We start from the raw sequence: 21348 nt of genomic DNA, 5'->3' as shown, positions 1-21348 counted from the left end.
TAGGAGAAATTGTCAATTTTACCAATATTTATGCACAGCAAAAAAACCGCCCCGGTAACGTTACTGCAGACGAGATGTACTGCTTCATAGGGGTGTTACTTGTCAGTGGATATACAACTGTTCCAAGGCGACATATGTATTGGCAAAATTGCAACGATACCCAGAATAAACTTATATTAGCCACTATTTCCAGAGATAGATTTCAATTCATAATGAGTAATCTTAATAACATAATAATACTTCCCTTGATAAAAAAGACAAGTACTCTAAACTGCGTCCTTTTTTCAAGAGCCTAAATTAAAAACATTTTGATTATGCCCCAGTTGAAGAGAATCATAGCCTTGACGAAGCCATGACACCGTATTTTGGGAGACATAGCGGTAAGCAATTTATTCGAGGCAAGCCTATAAGGTGGGGCTATAAATTTTGGGTAGGTACCCTACGCCTTGGATACATTGTTTATTTTGATCCCTACCAAGGTGCGTCGACAACAATTCCGGACAAATATAAACACCTGGGTTTGGGAACGTCAGTTGTTCTCCAATATGCAGATATTTTATAGAAAGTGCCTTACTAGCCCTTTCACATATTTTTTGACAATTTTTTCATATCTTTGTCACTTCTAAAGGAGCTAAAATTGAGGAACATCAAGGCAACTGGTACAATACGTGAAAACCGGATCCCACAATCTCCATATAGCAACGCGGCAGCTCTGAAGAAAAAGACACGAGGTACATTTGAATGGGGTGTTGCCGATAATGAAATCGCATTATGCAAATGGAATGACAACAGCGTTGTTACTTTAGCAACCAATGCATGTTCAGTTTTGCCAGTAAATAAGGTCAAACGATTTTCACAGGCTGAAAAAAAGAAACAACGAAAATATGGGAGGTGTAGACCGTAGTGACCAAAACATAACCCAATATAGAGTTTCAGTACGAGGTAAAAAGTGGTATTTTCCGTTATTTTCCCACTGTGTAGACATGGCCTCACAAAACTCGTGGCAACTCCATAGGAATAATGGTGGTACTCTTGACCAACTTCAGTTTAGAAGGGACCTAGGGACACAGCTGCTCGAAACGTACAGGAAAACAACTAAGAGAGGACCTTCGAAATTGCCAAAAACTGCATTCCAATTCTCTCGTTACGATAGACTAGATCATTTAGTTACATATCACGAGAGTCAGCGGAAATGTGCTGTGTGCCACAAAAAAGCAAATTTTGTGTGCCAAAAATGTGAAGTTGGTCTTCACCCAAAAAACTGTTTTGTGGACTATCATACAAATTAGTTTTTAAGTTTAAGTTTTAAGTATTTTGCTAAGCATTTTGTAAGATATATAAACATATTTAAAGGACCGCCGTGTTTTGCAAAACTGGGAATTGAAAAAAAAAATCATGATTTTTTCTCGACTTATGGGACCTTCTATTGACCGTTTTTAAGAAAAAAAAAATACAAATTCGGAAAAATATAGTTCCAGGGTCAAATGGGTTAATTTATTTTCGAAAATTCTATTTTTCTGGGTGCTAAATCCAATAGCAAAATACTTAAATACCACGCGCCTCACAAAATATTGACGTCTGCTCGGCAACAATGCCTTGGCCAATGAGAAGCAAGTATTTTAACTACGAAAATGAAGAAATATTGTCTTAAAAGACCGGTTGCTGTAAATTTACTTGTCATCCTTAAAGATAATAATTTTCTGCGTAAATAATCCGACGCACTGTATCACAAGCCAAGTTCACACATCAAAATCGACCGCTTACGTGGTAACATTAGAAATGGCACTAGACTCGAGTCGACATCACATCGGATTACTGAAGTATCCGGCCCGGTGCGACCGGTAACTTCGACTAAACTCTCTCCGCCCGATCTGCTGATCGGGAAACGGAAGAGCCAGCAACGTGTACCACCTGGAGGGCATCGCCGAAGGGGAGGGAAGCCGGTGTGAGGATCGAGTCGATGCACCCGCACTGCTCAAATGTGGAACGGGACATTACGATTGATCGATTTACAACACCTCATAAGAAAAATCAAAAAGACATACCTTCTTACTAGTATCACAACGGTTGTGATTATCGCTGCCAAGAATATGAATGCACCAAAAGCGCCTAGAGCTATTATGGCGCCAACGTTCAGTCTCGCTCCAAATGGTTCTCTTCGTTCCTCGTCTACTGAGAGAGGTACGTTCACGTTTGGTCCTTCTCCGTGTTGTATGTTATTAGAAGATCCTGGAAACTTCGAGTTTTAAACAGAGAACTTGTAACAAAGATCAGAAAATATTTACCGGCAATTTCGTTATCCTGAGGATGTCCAGTAATGATAATCGCAGGTTTTTTGGAGCCAGTAATCATGGTAGATATCGACTTTCCAGGCTGCTGGTTTTGAGGTTTTCTGGTTCTTGTAGTAATCTACAATTAAGCAATATGTTGAGTAAGCATAACCATTTCCTTAGTGATCGTACCTTAGTGATATCATTGCTGGCCCTTATCGTTGTTGGTGGAGGTCTTGGTGTTCGGCTTCTGGATTTCGTTGTAGAGGTTGCCGTAGTAGAAGTTGTTGACGTAAGAATAGTTGTTGATATTGGTGGCCTGTTGGTCGGCGCCTCAGTTGTTTGTTGTGTCGTTGAAGTTAGGTTAGGGTCAACTTTATTGAAATTGTATATGATTAGACATCATTAGGGCTTTAAGAGCATGAAAGGCGTTTAAAAGGCACACTGAATTTATGCAAAAAAAGTCAGCTTATCCTAAAACTTAAATATTCACCTTGGCAAGTTGGGGGTAAGGAGTCATACTGTCCATTAGCCATGCAAGTAATTTTCGCTGGCCCCACCAGGATGTACCCCTTTTCGCACATATAATCGACTTCTGTACCAAATACAGTTTCATTGCTGACCAGCTCCATGATGGCATTTGGTACTTCTGGAGGAGGCTCACACTGGACAGCTATGGAAGGAGTAAGTTATTCAAATATTTAAAAAAAATTATTCATACTAACGTTCACAACGTGGTGGTGGTCCGTTCCAACGCTCGTCAATATCGCAGGCCAATTGCGCCCTGCCAATCATCTCGTAACCCTCAAAGCAGCTATAAACCACCCTGCTTAAGTATCCAACTGAATCATTAACTAAAGAGTATTCTCCATTAGGTATATCAGCTGGATAGCCGCATTGGATACCTGCGAATGCTCTATATAACAAAAGAGAAACTTGAAATTAAATTTTGGGACACGTACGTTTGCAAACTGGTGGAAACTCATTGTAAAATCCAGTTTCAAGGCAAGTTCTCATGGTGGGTCCTACCAGAAGGTGACCTTCGTCACATGAATATTCTACCACTGATCCCACATCGAAGTTGGGCGCCAACATTGTTGAGTTTGGCGGTTGTTCTGGACGGCCACAAGCTTTAGGTTCTGAAATTGCCATTATCATTGTAAAATCTTGGTTTATATAATATGGCAATATATAGACCATATTAGACTAATATTAGTTTATATATGAGTGCAACTGTTAAGTGTCTTCTCTTTGACTTTTGGTGCTCGATACTCTGGTTTAGATTTTGTGAACAGCGTTTTCAAGTTTTAATGTCTCTCAAATTTTATTGTAGATTAGATAACAAATATTTATATAAACAAGGGGCTATGATCGTCGAGATGCAAATTTATTGGTTTATCAGTAAAAGAATCAAATTAGAGGGTGTAGTTTGGAATGTGAGGACTCTGATCCCCATTGAACAGAAGAGAAAGAGGTGCTAAAATGAAAAACTGGTAGATACTGGTAACATGGAAGATACAGATAGATCTCAGTTTTGTCAAAAGAAAATCATTTCCAAGTTTTTTAAAGACCTCCTTAAGAAAGGTTAATAAATTGGTAGAAGTTGATTTTTTTAAATTTTGACATTTAATAATAAAATTTTAATCTTATGTATATGGTTAACTGTGATTTTTTTAAACTTCAAAGTATAAAACATTATTTAGTAAATTCTTCTTATGTTTAATCAAGTGGCAAAACTTACGATGTTGGCAAATATAATTTAGCCTTCTATTACAGTCTGTATCCGACCAAAGCCATCCTTTGCTGCCATCGTATCTGGCACAGTTTCCTGTACCCACAGGTAAATTCCAGAAAGACACTGTCACTTCATCCCCTTTTAGCCATTGCCAGCCACCTGCAAAAGAACATAATTAATATAACCTTTAAAAACTGGTTCTTTGCTTGCTTTACATACCAACTTGTTGATCTCTAACAACTCCCATCCAGTATTGGCCCTGTGAGTCGCTTCTATGTCTTCTCCATAATTCCCAACTAATAAATCCTAAAACACAATCATTATCAACCGTAAAAAAACTATATTTTAAGCATATATTCACCTTGTAACGCTGGATTACTCTCGTCTACAAGGGTGCCACCCCTGCTACGACAAAATTGTAAAGCATCCCTAAATTTCATTGGATTTCTATTGTAGAACACATAACATTTCCCATTATAAGTTGCAGTACTACCCGGAGGTTGATCTCTGAACTGGGGACATCTAAAAGTCAATAATTAGCTTAAGAGACTTGAATTGAATCTTCTGTAATACCTTTCAATGGGTAATGCCTGATCAGTATAAACGAACGCCTCACAAATCGAGAGTTGATTGGCAGTAGGTACTTCCAAGTGAACACTGACGAATGCTCCAGGCATGGGAGGGTTACAAGGCAGGAACAGGGGCTGTCCTTCCTCTAAGAATCCAGTAAATCTATTGCAAATTGGGTTGGTGCCTAAGTCCGGTCGGTTGTTTCCTACTCGAACTACTATAGTTGCTGGCTTGTTGACCCCTACAAAAAAAATTATTTTATTGAATAATACTTAAATTAAGGAGGAATTAAGAAATGTAAATTTTCGTGGTATAATATGATTTTATCTATGATCCATGTGAGTCTCAAATTATAACTCTAATAACACCATATCTTATTCCCGGCATAAGTTTTTAATTGATCGACATAATTTACTTTAGAGAAACACGTCTTACGAAAATAACATTGATAGTAATATATTATAATGTTAAATAACTTTTAACTGCTTTAAAAAAGTCAAAAGTTACTCAGCCAAAATCTCTTGTTTAAGTAATAATCCAGAACATTTAAAAACTTTTATGAATCAAAGGGACACAGCACTTTAGCAGTTTAACCTATTCGTCGTCCCATTGTACTCATATGAGTAGAGTGAACAAAAAGACCTAGTGCTGACATCTTTTTTTGAATTTTGAAATTTCCGTGAAATATAGGGATCTGTAAACAAGTATAATTTCATGTAGACGTTTAAAAATGTGGTTATCGCGATGCAGCATTTTGTTGTTGTTGATTTCGATAGTCAGTGTCCAACTAGTGTTAAAATCCTGTGACTGCCCAACGTAAGTTATTGTTTTTTGTTACCATTTAATAAATCACTAGGTTTCATTGTTGATTATAATGGTCTTAGGGGATCATAAAACGTATTTGTTTTTGTAAGCCAGTAATATTACAATTCTGTTGTCACAAAATGGTCCCCCGAACCTTACTGTACTTATTTGAGTACAGTGGGCACTCAGTGTCTATTTTAGGAAAAATGTTTTGGGTCCTAATTTTTATAAAGTAAAAAAATTTATGTGATAAAATATGGTCTAATAAATTGTTTACAAAAAAACATAGAAAATATGTCTTTGGCTCTGTCGCCTAACAATATTTTTTTTATTGCTAGAACTGATAACAAAAAATGGATTATGATGACGATGCCTATGTGCCAATTCCCACCTCAAATTTTTATGGTAAAAGGTATCAAAGGCCTAGAAGATATCTGTTCCACAAATAAGAACGTTCCTGATATCATTATAATACCACCTGATCCTGACAGTCAGACTGACGAAGAGGATATAGATGATGATTTGATTGAAGAGAATGAAGTAAGCCAGTTTCCTAGGGATATCCCAGGTCAAATTGAAGTACACTATGTGGATGAGAATGAAGATACTAGTAATGAAGAAATGAATATGCCGGTATCTGTTTTGCGCCAAAATCTACTAAAAGGCTCTGCAGCAATCAAACTAGAAGATGCTGGTCAATCGTTGCGAAAAAAAGAAAAATCCAGTGAACTCAGATGGACGGAAAATATTATTGATATATCTTTACCATCAACGCCTGGGGCCGCTGATCGGTTAGAAATAGTCAAAAGCGACTTACAGGATTGTACTCCAATTGAAATCTTTGAAAAAATATTTGATGACAAGATTGTAGACCATATTGTACATGAAACAAACTTATATTCCTCTCAAAAAAATAACCATGCCTTTTTCGTTTCTAGAGTCGACATAAAATTGTTCCTTTCAATTTTGTTATTTACTGGATATCACAAGCTTTCCCGTGAGCGTCTCTATTGGAACCTTGATGAAGACGTTGGCGTGCCCTTTATAGCAAATTCCATGTCTAGAAATCGTTTTTAAAATATAAAGAGATATATTCATTTAGCCAATAATAATAATTTGGACGGGAATGACAAAGTAGCAAAATTGCGCCCTTTGGTAGATCTTCTAAATCATTTTTTTTTGCAATGGGGCATCTTTCACGAGGAGCTCTCAATAGATGAAGCTATGGTGAAATATTTTGGGCACCATCCCTCAAAACAATTTATGAAAGGCAAGCCTTCTCGTTTTAGTTATAAGTACTGGATGTTGACCAGCTCCACAGGATATTGTTATTCCTTTGATACGTATTGCGGTGCCAAATCGTCAAATCCCGCTTTAGCTTTAAAATTACCCTTAGGATCAACGGTAGTATTAGACCTCTTAGAAAACATTGCAGTCCCTTCGGACCATACTGTGTTCTTTGGCAACTACTTAACTAGTTTTGACCTTCTAAAAACACTTAGAGAAAAAGGCTAGAGGGCCACAGGCACTGTTAGGGAAAATAGGACCAAAAAATGTCCACTGACGAACAACAAACTATTTCAGAAAAAGGAACGTGGTTCTTATGAATATAGGTATGATAGTGATTCTCATGTTTTATTTGTAAGGAACGATAATAGCGTTGTAACTTTAGCAACAAATTATGACAAATTTTAACCATTGTCAAGAGTCAAACGTTGGTCAACTGCTGCAAAAGAAAAAAATGATGTTCCTGAATCATTTTTATTTCAAACTTACAACCAACATATGGGAGGCGTCGATCTACACGACCAAGCAGTCAGCAATTACCGAATCAATATTCGCGGTAAAAAGTGGTGGTGGTGCCTGTTTACCCATATAGTGAATATGTCAGTTGTAAATTCATGGAGATTACATCAATTAGCCTCAGCAGAGAAAATGGATTTGATTGGATTCCAAAGACAATTTGTGTTGCATTACTTGAATTGCTTTGGTAAATCACGGTTTGTGAAACAGAGACCTGCTGCTCGAGTTCTTCAAACGATTAGACAACATGAAGGTGGTCACTTCCCACGCAAACTGGAAAAGCAATTAAGGTGCACTGTGTGTCATCAAAGAGCTAGATGGGCTTGCATAAAATATCAAGTAACACTTTGTTTGGAACGAACCTGTTTTATAATGTATCACTCTCATTCAAATAAGTTTTGTTTTGTAAAATAAAAAAGTTGTGTACCCTAGACATAAATAGTAATATAAGCAGAGATTGGGAGAGACCCAAAAAAGTAAAAGAAGAGTTAGTGCTAGCACTTCGGCTTATAAAGAGCCATGTATATAGAGTGGTCATAGTTGACCAGGTGTGGTGGTGTTTGTCCACTAAGTGGATATTAGAATGGTTGTGATTGTTTTGTGCACATGTTAATCATGTCGACATGTGAGTAATATTTTATATTGTTGTTGTATAAGTCCATGGCTAGAGTTTTATGGTATACCAGAGTTTGTCGCTGTTTAGCGAGGTATTACCAGGTTGTGGTTGATTGTGTAGCAATCGACAGGGATGTCCTCTGAGCGAGCAGTTCCTTCGAGTTGGTCTTGTGAGTTATAGAGGGCCCTCACTTGTCTTCTCGACTGACACATTTGGATTCTAAGATCTCGGTATATGTTATCTTAGTTTCCGAGTGTTGAGATGCTTACTGCTTAGCGGCAGTGGAGCGTCTGGGGTAGCCTTAACTATTTTAGGGGACACTAGCTACTCGTCGAAGGAAGAAGATATATATATGTAAATTATTACCAAACATAAAGGCATGCCAACAACCATCAATATAGTTATATTGATGGTTGTTGGCATGCCTGAATCAAAGGGACTGAAGTTCCCCGGTAAGTAAACTTAATCTTTATTAGATGGGTCAGTACAGTAAGTCGTAAACATTTTTGTTTCATGGTACTCTCAATCTCTTGCTGTATTCATGGTGGAGCTCGCTGAATTAGTTTCATTGTCAATACTCATGTAAGTTTAATTTTAAAATACCTAAATTTTACATATATCGTCTTTTATGCTTAAACTCTGCAGCCCTTTTCTCGCTAAATACATTTCACATATAATAAATTATTGTATTGAGGTGGAGAATTTCCCTACTGCGTGGAAAACCTTAATTGGCAAAATCAAAAATCTCGAATGTCAGTACGTTTAATGATTTAAGAATAATCCCCTGAAAGTCAATCTGGATTTAAAATGAAATTTACCACTGACAAGCAAATATTGAGAGCTCGCGTGCTTTTAGATTTTTAAAAAGCCCTTGATACCTTGAATCATAGTTTGCTGTATCCAACCTTCAGTATTATGGTTGTTCAAATTCACACCTTGTATATTACCATTGTCTACTACTATTATTATCAATAATACTTTCCTTATAAATGTATATACTATTATACTGTATATACTATGAGGATTACTATTACTATTATTAGAAATATTATTTTCTTTATATACATGTTCATTATAAGTAAATAAAACTCGTAATTCGTGAAAATACACACTTAATTACTATATTGACCAATAAACACGAATTATACACAATTAGACTAAATAAACAAATAAACTAACGTCTATAACTAAACAAAATAATTAAAATACCGTCGCGAATTTAATAAAAGAACTAGTGATCCGAAGCCGGTCTATCTATCATCAGTTTTCTCAAAAGACGACCTCTTCTTTTCCTTTATGCTTCTCCAAGCATTCATTCCCGACTTCGTTCCACTCTCTCGATATCTCTTAAAAGATGTTCATGTTTTTTATTTTATGTCTAAATAAACTTCACTAAAAATGAACATGAACCTAGACTCATAAAAATAATTAATGGACGACCGTACCGCCGTTTGTTGACCGTAACTTAACACCAAGCCTATTGCTAATCAAAACGAATCCTTGTCTTAATGTTCTTAGAAAAATATGTATAGTCGACATAACCTCAACCTTAAAAAACCTGGTATAATTTTTTTACTAGTATTATTATCCTCATAAATGTTTTGCAACATCAATATCTTCTGCATATCACAAATACATATTTATTAAGATCTATATTTCAATCGTTTATTTTTGAAACACCAGAAGCGACATTTTTTTAATTTTTCAGGAGGTAAAAAAAACATATAATTTTGACACAAGTATCTATTTTATTTTTAAGATGGTCTTAAGATATAATTTGCATGTATTTATTTAGTATAAAATAAAAAGATTAAAAAAAATATATCTCGTGCTTAGAAATCTTAAAGTTTAACTTAATATTTATTCAAATACTATTCTTACTTAGGTATTTATTCAAATCTTTTTACTTTTTAGCTTTCTCTGGTTTACGAGCATGAGTGTTTAAAATGTTTTTATAGTAGTCCTGATATTCACTAGACACCCAACGCAACAAAGTTACTAAGTGATCCATTTTATCGGCTCCTATTGGTAGTGGACCTTTATATGCCTTATCAATTGGTAGTTTAATTATTTCCTTGCATGTTTTTGGTTGACGAAAATCACTAAATTTATGCCAGGTGAATCCATTAATAAATTCGGAAGCCTTCACAACATCATTCTCTTCGTGAATCAAGTGATGGTACTGGGAAACTGAAAACTGTACCTTCTTGCTTCTATTTTTTTTCTTTTTAGTGTCATCTGATACACAACATAACTTATAATATTTCGGCCACCATTTTTTAAAATTTAACATCTCTTCTGTGACAACTTCCTTGACAGTAAAATAGTTCTTGGCACTAGAAATAATTACCAGCTCAGTGTATTGATGAACCCTTTCAAATCTTCTTAACTTTCGTTTTATGGTCCAAAATGCCCGAACACAGGGAGAACAGAATGCCCGCGTATTGGAAAATACTGTGAAATGTTATCAAATCGACCTGTTGATTTTAAAGCCATGCACATTTTAACCATGCAGTGGTTTTTATTTTGCCCTGGGAAATTGTCACAAAACAAGCGCAACTCAGTTACATTCTCATTAATTCCTTTATGAATATAATCTAAAATAAAGGAGCATACCTCATTCGGCCCTTTGGAAGCTATACCTTCATGATAAATATAAAAAAAGGATATTTGAGATTTCAAGTTGATAATACAAAATAAACTTACATTAATTGTGATAAATAAAATTTGCTTTGTGTTGGAAACTCTGGCAACTGCAGGTTTTGCATAAAGTCAAATGAATTTGCGACCAAGTCATCTCGCTGTTGGCATTCTTTTGTTGCTGTTTTGAGAGCACTGTAAAATTTTTTAGCTCTTCACTGGTGTACCATTTTTTCAGCTATTGCCACCCGTTTAGCCTCAATATTTAAAAAGGGGATTCTTTATTTTAAGGTCTAAATCTTCGCATCTATAGCAGACATCCACTTGCGGCCTTCCGAAGTGAAGCTGGAAGTTTTCTTTAAAAAACTTAATGTAGTAGCTGTACTTGATAGGAGAATTTGGGTATTTTTCCCTAAATAAGTTGTATATGATTTTTAAATTAAGTTTAGCATCAAGGTACTGGTACTCCTTATTGGAATAGTGAGTCATTTTTACAGGAAAAGATGAGATGTGTTCCTTTATTTCGTCTCTGTGTCTATCGCTTACAACATTAACATTAATGTTTTTACCTCTCTGATCTTGGGGTGTTTGGTCATTACATGAAAGCTTTTTAATCCGTTTCGTGCGCTCTTTTGAAATTCCATGTATGCTCAAAAATGCACTTTGATAGACTTTAATATTAATACCATTTGCCTTAACAAAGTGGTTATATGAGCGATTTCTTTGGATACCTGGCTGTGTAATCTTCCTTCGCCTTTTCACCCCGCATATTTCAATTCGACCTTGTATAAAAATATCCTGCTCATTTTTTGATGACATCTCATAAAATTTTGTAAAGACACATTTTCCAGTATCTTCGTCAACTTTTATAAAGCATTTAATGGGGCAACTACAATAATAAACGAATATAAAGTGTTAAATAATATTCGCGTTATAAAGTTTACCTGCATGGTTTGCCAATGGTTTGTGCAGACACACTATTCCCTTTATAATTAAGATATTGTTTTCCATAAGTTCTACCATATTTAACCTGATTTCACGAATATTTTGATGAGTTCACACCACCTCGCCGTCTTTTGGCTACTGGTTCTTCACTTTCTAATATTTTACATCTAATTTCAAACAAAAACAAGGACAATAGCTTAATTTACTTTAACACCTCAACAAATGATAATAATTGCACCAAAATATTTTATAGGTTATAACAAAACAAACAAACATCTGACGAATTATCTATACGTCATTGCCACATGACACACGTTTAATGCAGAAACAACTCAAGTGATGTCACTGAAGTGATGGCAAAATAAAAACCAGTGCATGGTTAAAATGTGCATGGCTCCAAAATCAACAGGTCGATTTGATAAAATGTCACAGTATTTTCCAATACGCGGGCATTCTGTTCTCCCTGTGATCGGGCATTTGGTATCATAAAACGAAAGTTAAGAAGATTTGAAAGGGTATATGATGTTCATCAATACACTGAGCTGGTAATTATTTCTAGTGCCAAGAACTATTTTACTGTCAAGGAAGTTGTCACAGAAGATTTGATGCGTTTAAGTTTAAACTTTAATATTCTGGAAAAAAACAAAAATCACCAAATATGTCGCTTGGGGTGTTTCAGAAATAAACGATTCATTTATTTTAATTCTCCCAATAATTTGTTAAAAAACCGTTTAAAATTATCCTCATAACATTATTATTTGATTAATAAAATAGCCCGTGACATCACGAGACTTAAAACACTTATACTCATTCCCAGACATTACCATCCTTTTCCTATACTACCAACCTACTCTCACTCATACTCATTGTGCAAAATTATCCTAATTCGTTTTCATGGTCCATTCGTATTCATAACCATATAGTTGTCCTTATTTCACGCATTGTCTATGAAAATCTGTAAAACGTCATCACGCGGCGAATTTTCCCGATATTAGGATAAGGATAAAGATTAGGATAATATTGAAATTGAATTGGCACAAAACTGTATCATTTTTAAATTTTAACTTCTGTTTTTGGCAGCAGTTTTACTTATTTTTAAGACGTGGCATTTTCTTATTTTAGAATTTTTACTACAAATAATACACTCTTACTTAGTGACAGTAAAATTGTCATATAATTTCTTTACACGAAAAACTGATAAGTGCTGACACAAGCCTACATGAAAAAAGTCAATGTAATAACGGTGGCTTAGGATTCATTACGCTTTTTTATTCAAAATTGAACTGCCTTTTAGATTTTCTAGTCATTTTAGCGATAACTGATTAGGTAATAAAGATATGTTGTAAAGTAACAGGGTGTAAGTAACGCCCTGTATAAATAACGCTAAATTCACCACAAAATTCGTAATTTTCATGTCAAAACACATAAAGTGGCCAATTTTCAAGACGATACTGCTTAAAATCACAAAATTATTAATAAATTTCAACCTCGTAAACCTGAACTATTTGTATAAGATATGCTAAGCTCAATCGCCATATTTAGCTGTGTAGTATCTTCAGTTCAGAGATTGCCCATTTTTAATGTATAGTAGCTGCTCTATCACTTTCTCAAGACTTTGCAATGACCTTCAAAACACAATATACAGGGTATTTCGGGAGAAGAGGGAAATATTTTGGAAACATATTCAAAAGGTCAAACTAAGATAAATTAACCCGTATGTTTTAATCCGATTCTTAACCGTTTCTGAAATAATCGGCCCTAAAGTTTTTTTTGTAAATTTCTGGAATAATTACGTTCTCTGTATTTCTAAATGACGATGCGGGTATTTCATCATTGTTTGTTAATACCTATTTTAATTGACTGGTAGTTTTGACAAGCATAGTTATCAGTCTCACACGTTCACCCATAGGAAGTATGCTGGCATGATATTCGTGTATGGTTTCTGTAATGGTAGCGCATTACGTGCTGTTGGTGAATACCGACGTCGTTTTCCAAATCGAAGAATTCTTAATCGAAAAGTTTTTTTACCGTTTTTGCAAATGCCCAGGAAACAGGAATGGTGCGGCATGGTCAAGATATTGTATCTTATATTTCGAGTGTGACCCTGGTTTCTTGTCATTAACTTTTCAAAAAGATATTCAGGACTGACTAACATATAATCGATAAAGAAAAGTAGAAGTGAAGAATTTGAATAGGTAAGGTAGCGTTAACCACCTCAACCGAAATATAGAGTCTGATACATGATCAAACTTTCCGAGATTAAGAATAAATCTACAGCAAGTATTCTGCACGCGTTGCAGGCGGTAACGATTTATTTGGTCTAAGCAAGGCTAATGAACTATAAGGCAGTAATTTAAAAATAAATAAACCAAAAGCCACTGCGAGTTTTTTCCTAGTTTTAAAATTTAAAATGTGTTTATTGGCATAAAGCATACGCATGCGTAAATAACACCTCTGCAGAAGAGTATTAACATGTTTCTTAAATCTTAAAGTATTGTCTATTTTTAGTCCCAGAACCTTCACAGTATGAGAGAACAAAATAGTTTCGTTATCCAATTGAATGTGAACAGTTTCCATTATATTTTTATGTGATCCTCGGTTTGAAAACAAAACCATTTTTGTTTTATTAGGATTAATGACAAGGTTATGCTCTTTTGAAAATTGACTTTTTACGTTCAGATTAGCGTTAATAGTATCAGCCACGTTATCAAAATTAGCAGAGTCAAAATAATGAATGTATTGAGTGTTATCAGCATACTGATGTATTTCAGAATCTTCAACTAAATGTGGAAAATGACGAAAATGTTCTGGATATGGCTGAAGAGAACCCGGGTGTTAGTACGAGGCGGATTACAAAAGAACTTCGATTAGCATCACATGTGGACTTTTGGAAGATACTTAGGAAAAATGGTTTTAAGCCTTTCCATATTCAACCGGTTCAACATCTTCAAAAGGGATTATGGTTTAAGGGTGTTTTGTGCTGCGAATGGATCCAACAAAATCGAGGCCTACATAAATATATTTTATTTAGCGCTGAAGCTAATTTTACCCGCAATGGAATTAATACCCGACACAATGAACATCGGTGGTCAGATGAAACTCCTCATGTCACGTATAAACGAAACTTTTAACATCGATTCAGTGTAAACGTGTGGTGCTGAACGACCAATTGTAGGGTCCTTTTGTATTAGATGAGCGTCTTACTGGAGAAAGACATTTACGCTTTTTGGAAAACCATTTAATACACATGTTGGTTGATGTTCCGCTAATAGTTCTACACCGAATGTATTTTTAACACGATGGAGCAACGCCTCATTTTAGTCGCCGAGTATGTAATTTCTTAGACAATCGTTTTCCTGATCGTTGGATTGGCAAAGGAGGACCTCAAGTTTGGCCACCGAGGTCACCAGACTTAAATCCACTGGATTATTGCCTCTGGGGGTGGATAAAAGCTCTAGTGTACGAAACACCAGTAGAAACCGCAGAAGGACTCCACAATCAAATTTTGAATGCTTCAAATATTATTAAACACAATCCCCAAAGTCGTCTTCATTCCGAAACCCGAAAAAAGCGATTTAACAGATTCCAAATCGTATCGACCTATCAGCCTTACCAGCTTTATGCTGAAGGCGATGGAGAGGCTGATTGATCGATACCTTAAGAAAAGCATCCTGGTCAAAAAACCACTGCATGTGCACCAATACGCCTATCAGGTGGGCAAATCCACGGGCCTGGCCCTACTCCACCTCGTGAGGAAGGTGGAGGGTGCTCTGGGTAGTGGCAAGGCCTGTCTGGGTGCGTTTCTAGACATTGAAGGAGCGTTCGACAACACGCCTTTCGCATTATTCTGCCAAGCACTCGAGAGCCACGGCTCAGAACCCTGTTTGGTTAGCTGGATAGAGGCCATGCTCTCGAAACGTCATGTATCTGCCCAGCTTAACAACGAGATTGTCGAAACGTTGGCGGCTAGGGGCTGCCTGCAGGGAGGAGTATTGTCCTCTACCTTGTGGTGTCTTGTGGTCGACAGCCTGATAAATCTTTTAAACAATGCTGGCCTATACACACAGGCCTACGCTGATGATCTGGTAATCCTTTGCCCAGGGAAAGACGCCGTCTCAATGCGGGGCACTATGATGAGAGCCCTGCGTACGGTGACATATGGTGCCTCTCGGGGGTCTCAGGATTAACCCCAAAAAAGCAGAGCTCCTACTATTCACGAGGAGACGTACCTTTGGCACGCCCCCTACTATATCTCTAGGTGGCGTGCTGCCGCATTACTCCACGACAGTTCGATTTCTGGGAATCAAGTTAGATTCCAAACTCTTCTGGTACGATCATGCAGACACCAGAATAAAGAAGAACACCTGCGCGCTATGGGCTTGCAGGCGGGCTTTCGGCAATACCTGGGGTCAGTCTCCTAAGATCCTCCACTGGATCTACTCGCGCATTGTGAGACCTCTTCTCACATACGGGGCTATCGTTTGGTGGCCATGTAGGGAGAAAGCGAAAATGCGTGCTCAACTGGACAGAGTCCAACGTCTTGCATGTCTCAGCATAACGGGTTCCATGCGAACGGTGCCAACTAGAGCGCTTGAGACTCTGCTGAGCCTTCCGCCTCTGGACCTCGTTGTGCAATTCGAGGCAATGAGGACTGCGTACAGGCTATACGTCTTCGGCGAACTACGTGCTGGCGAGACCGGTCACGCAAAATTTGGTAACGGGCCATACAGGAATGTACTCTCCTTCTGATGGGCAGTTACTGCATGGCTCCAGTGACTGTGGACTGCGAGGGATTCGTGACGCACATTGCAGGTAGAGAGGAGTCGCAGCATTCCAACAGACCTGCATTGCTAAATAGGGAGACCATCTGGTACACAGATGGCTCCAGAATTAATAACAGAGCTAGATCAGGGCTTTGTGGTGGGATCCCACGTACCAGTAGCATACTCGCTGGGGGAGCACGCCACTGTCTTCCAGGCCGAAGTATTCGCTGTAGTAAAATGCGGACAGAAAATCCTAAGCTGCGGACTCCGTAATACAGTCGTATCAATATGCTCGGAGAGCAGAGCTGCCATTAAGGCTATCACGGCCGCAAAAGTAAGCTCCAAGCTTGTACTAGAGTGCATAAAAGTCGTGAAAAAACTGGTGCAGGTTGGCTGTAGGGTCCAGCTCATCTGGATACCTGGCCACGCAGGCCATGCAGGTAATTAGGAAGCAGACTCTCTTGCCAGACTGGGATCCGCGAATGTGCCGATGGGCCCGGAACCCATAGTTGGTATCGCCAAATGCGTTGCGGTCGTGTCAATGGAGGGTCTGCTAGACAAGTGGACCCACCGAAGATGGACTGAGTCCCCTGGTAGGAGACAGGCCAAAGCGCACATAGGTGGGCCCTCTGCCTGTCTCACCAAAAATCTACTACGCCTAAAAAGACGCGAAATTCGGCTAGTGACAGGTCTTTTAACCGGTCACTGGCATTTAAGAAGCCATCTCCATACTATCGGTATTGCGGACAACCCGGAATGCCGATGGTGCTGTGAGGAGGATGAAACCGTTGACCATGTAGTCGGGGAGTGCCCAGCACTCATGCGCGCCAGCTTCAAATACTTGGGTAACACTTTCAGTGTACTGAGTGACTTTAAGTCCTTCAGACCAGAGAGCCTTATCGGTTTCTCTAAGGCCGTTGGGCTCTGGTAACCCCCGGTGGGGCATGATGGTTTACAGGAGACCTATATTCACAACTGCCTTGGCAGCCCACTGTTTCGACAATACAATTCATTCATTCACAATCTCCAAGCAATTAAACGTGCAACACGAGCGTTTAACAAAGGTGCTTCAGCTTGTCTTGAAGTTGGTGGGGATATTTTCGAAAACATTTTAAATTAGTGGAATTTTTTTTTACTCTTATTTATTTGTGTTGCTTTTAAAATAAAAAAAATTACTAAAAAACTGCAGAACCGATTATTTCAGAAACGGTTGAGAATCGGATTAAAATATATGGGTTAATTTATCTTATTTTGACCTTCTGAACATGTTCCCAAAATATTTCCCTTTTCTCCCGAAACACCCTGCATAATACAATATGATGCTTAAAAGCATGATATCCCAAGAACTCATCCTCTTATATCTTCCCATTAATCATTGCCAGTCCCACTAATCAGACCTAATTAATCTTGATAATAATCTAATACTAAATAATCTTGAAAAAATTTGGTAGTTTCTCCTAAAAATATCTTCAACTTTGTTCATTAACAAGATCCAAATAATGTTAACTAGTCTCCTGTTACTTGTTACCTTTTCTTATGCTTATGATAGACTAAAACTAAGATGTCCATATAAGTTCGAGTAATAATAATAATAATAATAATAATAACTCAAGTCTAAAATAAATTATTGAAATTCATCAAAAATAAAAGCTTTTACTACACCTTATGGAAACACTATAAAAACTACATTGCATGAATTCAATATTGATTAAACAAAGAAAATAAAAACTAGCATAAAAAGCTCTCTTATTTCAATATTCAACAAAAAAAAATTCCCTGTTGGCGTATTTCATATAACCACAAACCGCATTCGTATTTTTTTCTCCTTCTGATTATCGATGCGTCCAGCACTTTACAATAATTAACATAATAATAATTTTAAGATATTCCACGGGAACCGCTAAAAAGTGAAAATACCATCACGTTTACGGTTTGTCGGTTTCCGTTTTACTAATATTAAATTTTACGGCTTCGTTACTCACCACAACACGGTTTACCGAAATCGAGTCTCACGAGTTGCACCATGTAAGGTTCGAGCAGGTTCACGTACCACCAGGGGGTTTTTTCAGGTTTCGTGAGGGTGCAGGTGTCCTCGTTGAAAAAAGCGCTCGTGCTACCGTCGATTGCTTTTTGGGGAATTCCGCCGCCTTCTGTGGAGACTTGCATTGGAGCTTTTCCGGCAGCAACATTGAGAACTAGAAAAAAAATTAATAATATTTAATTATATTTAAATGGTAATGTATTGTCCTAACCAACCAAAAATTACCTCGTCTACGTGAGTTATATCCCCAGTATTGCTAAGAGTAACATTAAATATGGTTGCTGAGGACTAGGAGACATTTGTATTATCTATCTTATCTCGTCAATTGATAACAAAAATTACACTGACATATAAAAAAAATTGAATAATTTACATTTTATTATTTTTCCTAATATGTCCAAAAACATAATTGAAACTGAAGAAAATTAAATGGGAGAGCTGTATTGATGGTTTTAAATTGAGCTAAATTCGTCGTGTCATCAACTTAATATATTAGATGCGACTATGTTCGATTTTACTATGACCCTGTTTTTTTTATTAAACTTAATACGAAAACTCTTGTACTTCATGACTCATCAACTTTCATAAAACCAAATCAATAAGAATCAACTTCTTTAAGAATGAAATGTACCGGGTCATTTGCCTAAACAAGAAAACCCGACATGACGAATGTCGACTTCCATACAAGGAACGCGCCCGAATTCTCAAAAATCCGGACCCGGAGATCCGAAAACCAAAAGCGAATGCAAACAAGCGCAATTTCACTTCTCGGAACCGTTTTATGTAGGAAGGTACGTCTGGTGGATCTTTCGGGTACTTTAAGCGCGCGATTTTCGACGATGAGTAAAACAAGAATAAAAGTTGGCCACTCGTAACGGAATGCCTGCTCGAAAAGTGGGTCACCCGCCCAGAATTCAAGTTTTTTGTTAAATTTGGTCAACAACGTTACGGACCGTGAATATGAATCAAAATAGATGAACGTTCTTTTGTGGTACTTGGGTTTGTGATGGTGGGTTATCATGAAAAAAAAATACTTTTTTTTAACTTTTCATATGATTTGCGCACTCCGTTTAATTCATTTTTCCGTATTGCCTACACCATCTTGAAGTTAACTTTCCCAGGATGAATTTAAACTGGGTCAAGTGAATTAAGTGGGCAACCAAGAGGGATCGTCAAGCCCTACCGAAACTTACCGGAAGCCAATAGTCTTGAAAAGGCCAATAAGGAGTTCTGGCCTAAGAAACCTTGAAGAATGTTAATCAGAAGGTTTCTTCCAAAAAGTTCTTCCATATGATATCAGAGAATAGCTCCAACTTACTGATTTAGATTAACAATTCGCTACGAGCCCGTGACAAACAGCAAGTAAAGAAATGATATCCTTAATGTTGATATAAAGAAATATGATTACATCAGAGTGTAATTAGATTCACGACTTTGTCCCGAGTTCGTGACTTATTTTATCAGCTGGGAAACTTTAGTTTAAAAAGCAAGATGATGGCACTGGTAATCAAAGAAATCTTAGATCATGTTTTCAATTTTTTTGCTCGTTAAGCATGTTAGAGTAATTATTATTATGAAAAATGGATTACAATAACCATTATTACAAAATTGCAATAAGACTAAATTATTACTTATTTCTTACTACTATCTTAAACTGGGGCAAATATAGATAACTAAAAAAAAATATCCTATTTAGACCTATCCCGTACAATATAGCAACGTTTTATCTTCATTATTTGCATCAACTGGACTGAAACTGGTCAAGTTGCACACATTTTTCTAAATAACTTTAAAATCCAAAAATTATCTTTTTTCTGTCATTGCAATGACATACCCGTAGACCATGAAATAACCCATTATTTGGTTAAACAGTTTATTTTTATTATAGTTCGTATTCAGCAATGTCAGCATACCAGAAAAGGTGAACTACCTACCTACAACCTCGACCTAGTGCCGGGTAGGTGAAACATCTTTTCAACCTTGGCCTTGTCGACTTTACTCGTTTAATACCTGTTGTGCGACCACGAATTTTCGTTCGAAGAATGTTCCATTAAGAGTACCAAGACCATATAATTGAGGTTTATCACTTTGAATTTAAATTTTAAATAAAGATATGTAAGGAGTTTTATTCAAGATGCTGAAACGGGTTTTTTGAAATTTACGCTAAAATGATGAGAATAGAATGTATTTGGATTATTTATGTGGAAAAAATACAATTTTTAAATGGCCCTTGTAACAGTATTAGGAGAAAAAATAATTTATTATCATAGTGCAGTGCGAAAGATTTGTTTCACTTAGGTTAATGATTTGCGATGTTGCATGAATATTGAATATTTTGTTGCAACAGACTTCGAAACGAATACCAAAATTTTATAATTAATGAGGTTTAACAACATCTTCATCCTAGGAATTGACAGGGTTAAGAAGTACCGTTAGATACTTACTATGTAAGTTTTCTATGTTGAAGTAACGGATTTGTTGATGGTTAAAGGTAAAATTTGAATATGTGTTATCTTTAAATACTGAGATAAATATTTGATTAAATCTGATGATAATTCATAATTTTTTCCTATTACATAATAACTTCTGCATTCTTTATAGCAATAAATCTTTTCTTTTTAATTTTACGTAATGTATATTTTCATTTCCAGGTACGATAAATTATTGTTTTATTGCAGCAAGTATAAAGAAAATTACCGCGAAAACTGGACTCACATCATTATCATCATCGTCATAATTATATGGCCTGTCTCGAACATTAATTTTAATTAGGATGAAAACTGAAATTTCTACATCACGAAACTTCGTGTTACGTAAACATGATTTAAAATCGGTTTTGTTAGCTTCCGGATAAATGGTCTAACTATAAAATATCATATGATTTACATTAAACGTTTACGTTAATTTATGATATCTTCCAAAACAAGCAAATTGGGAGCTCTGGAACCAGATAAATGAAAGCCGTTGGTAATAGCATTTGACAGTTAATAAATAGTTTGTAATAAAGACTGTCACTTTAATTGTTTACGTTAAGGCATTTCAGATATTACTGTCTTTCCTTGCACTTATAGTAAATAAATCACAAAAACGTCTGATTCTCAATGAGTATTTCCGCAAAAAGACTTTTCTTTTCTTCACTTTTCATTCTTCTGCAAATACAT

The 21348-nt window shown here is 36.6% G+C and overlaps 1 protein-coding gene and 1 long non-coding RNA gene across 2 annotated transcripts in view; one reads left to right on the top strand and one right to left on the bottom strand.

Annotated features, from left to right (window-relative positions):
* The window catches only part of LOC126739043 (uncharacterized), a 165074-nt gene that overhangs the window by 15546 nt on the left and 128180 nt on the right, over nt 1-21348 (bottom strand). Inside the window, exons 3-13 of the mRNA XM_050444561.1 lie at nt 18129-18341; nt 4579-4816; nt 4367-4527; nt 4225-4311; nt 4012-4164; nt 3233-3409; nt 2996-3175; nt 2764-2943; nt 2463-2644; nt 2286-2409; nt 2046-2229 (exon numbers count right to left, since the gene is read on the bottom strand). Of these exons, the coding sequence (XP_050300518.1) occupies nt 2046-2229; nt 2286-2409; nt 2463-2644; nt 2764-2943; nt 2996-3175; nt 3233-3409; nt 4012-4164; nt 4225-4311; nt 4367-4527; nt 4579-4816; nt 18129-18341 (1879 nt within the window). The remainder of the gene's footprint in view (nt 1-2045; nt 2230-2285; nt 2410-2462; nt 2645-2763; nt 2944-2995; nt 3176-3232; nt 3410-4011; nt 4165-4224; nt 4312-4366; nt 4528-4578; nt 4817-18128; nt 18342-21348) is intronic.
* LOC126739079 (uncharacterized) lies at nt 5232-20428 on the top strand. Its single transcript, XR_007661545.1, has 2 exons — nt 5232-5391; nt 20076-20428. It is a non-coding gene; the product is annotated as an uncharacterized LOC126739079 (long non-coding RNA).

Source organism: Anthonomus grandis, chromosome 8 (genome assembly GCF_022605725.1).
Source record: "Anthonomus grandis grandis chromosome 8, icAntGran1.3, whole genome shotgun sequence".
NCBI classification, from domain to species: Eukaryota; Metazoa; Arthropoda; class Insecta; order Coleoptera; family Curculionidae; genus Anthonomus; species Anthonomus grandis.
Note: the sequence above shows the minus strand (reverse complement) of the source record. Positions and strands in the feature narration are given on the sequence as shown.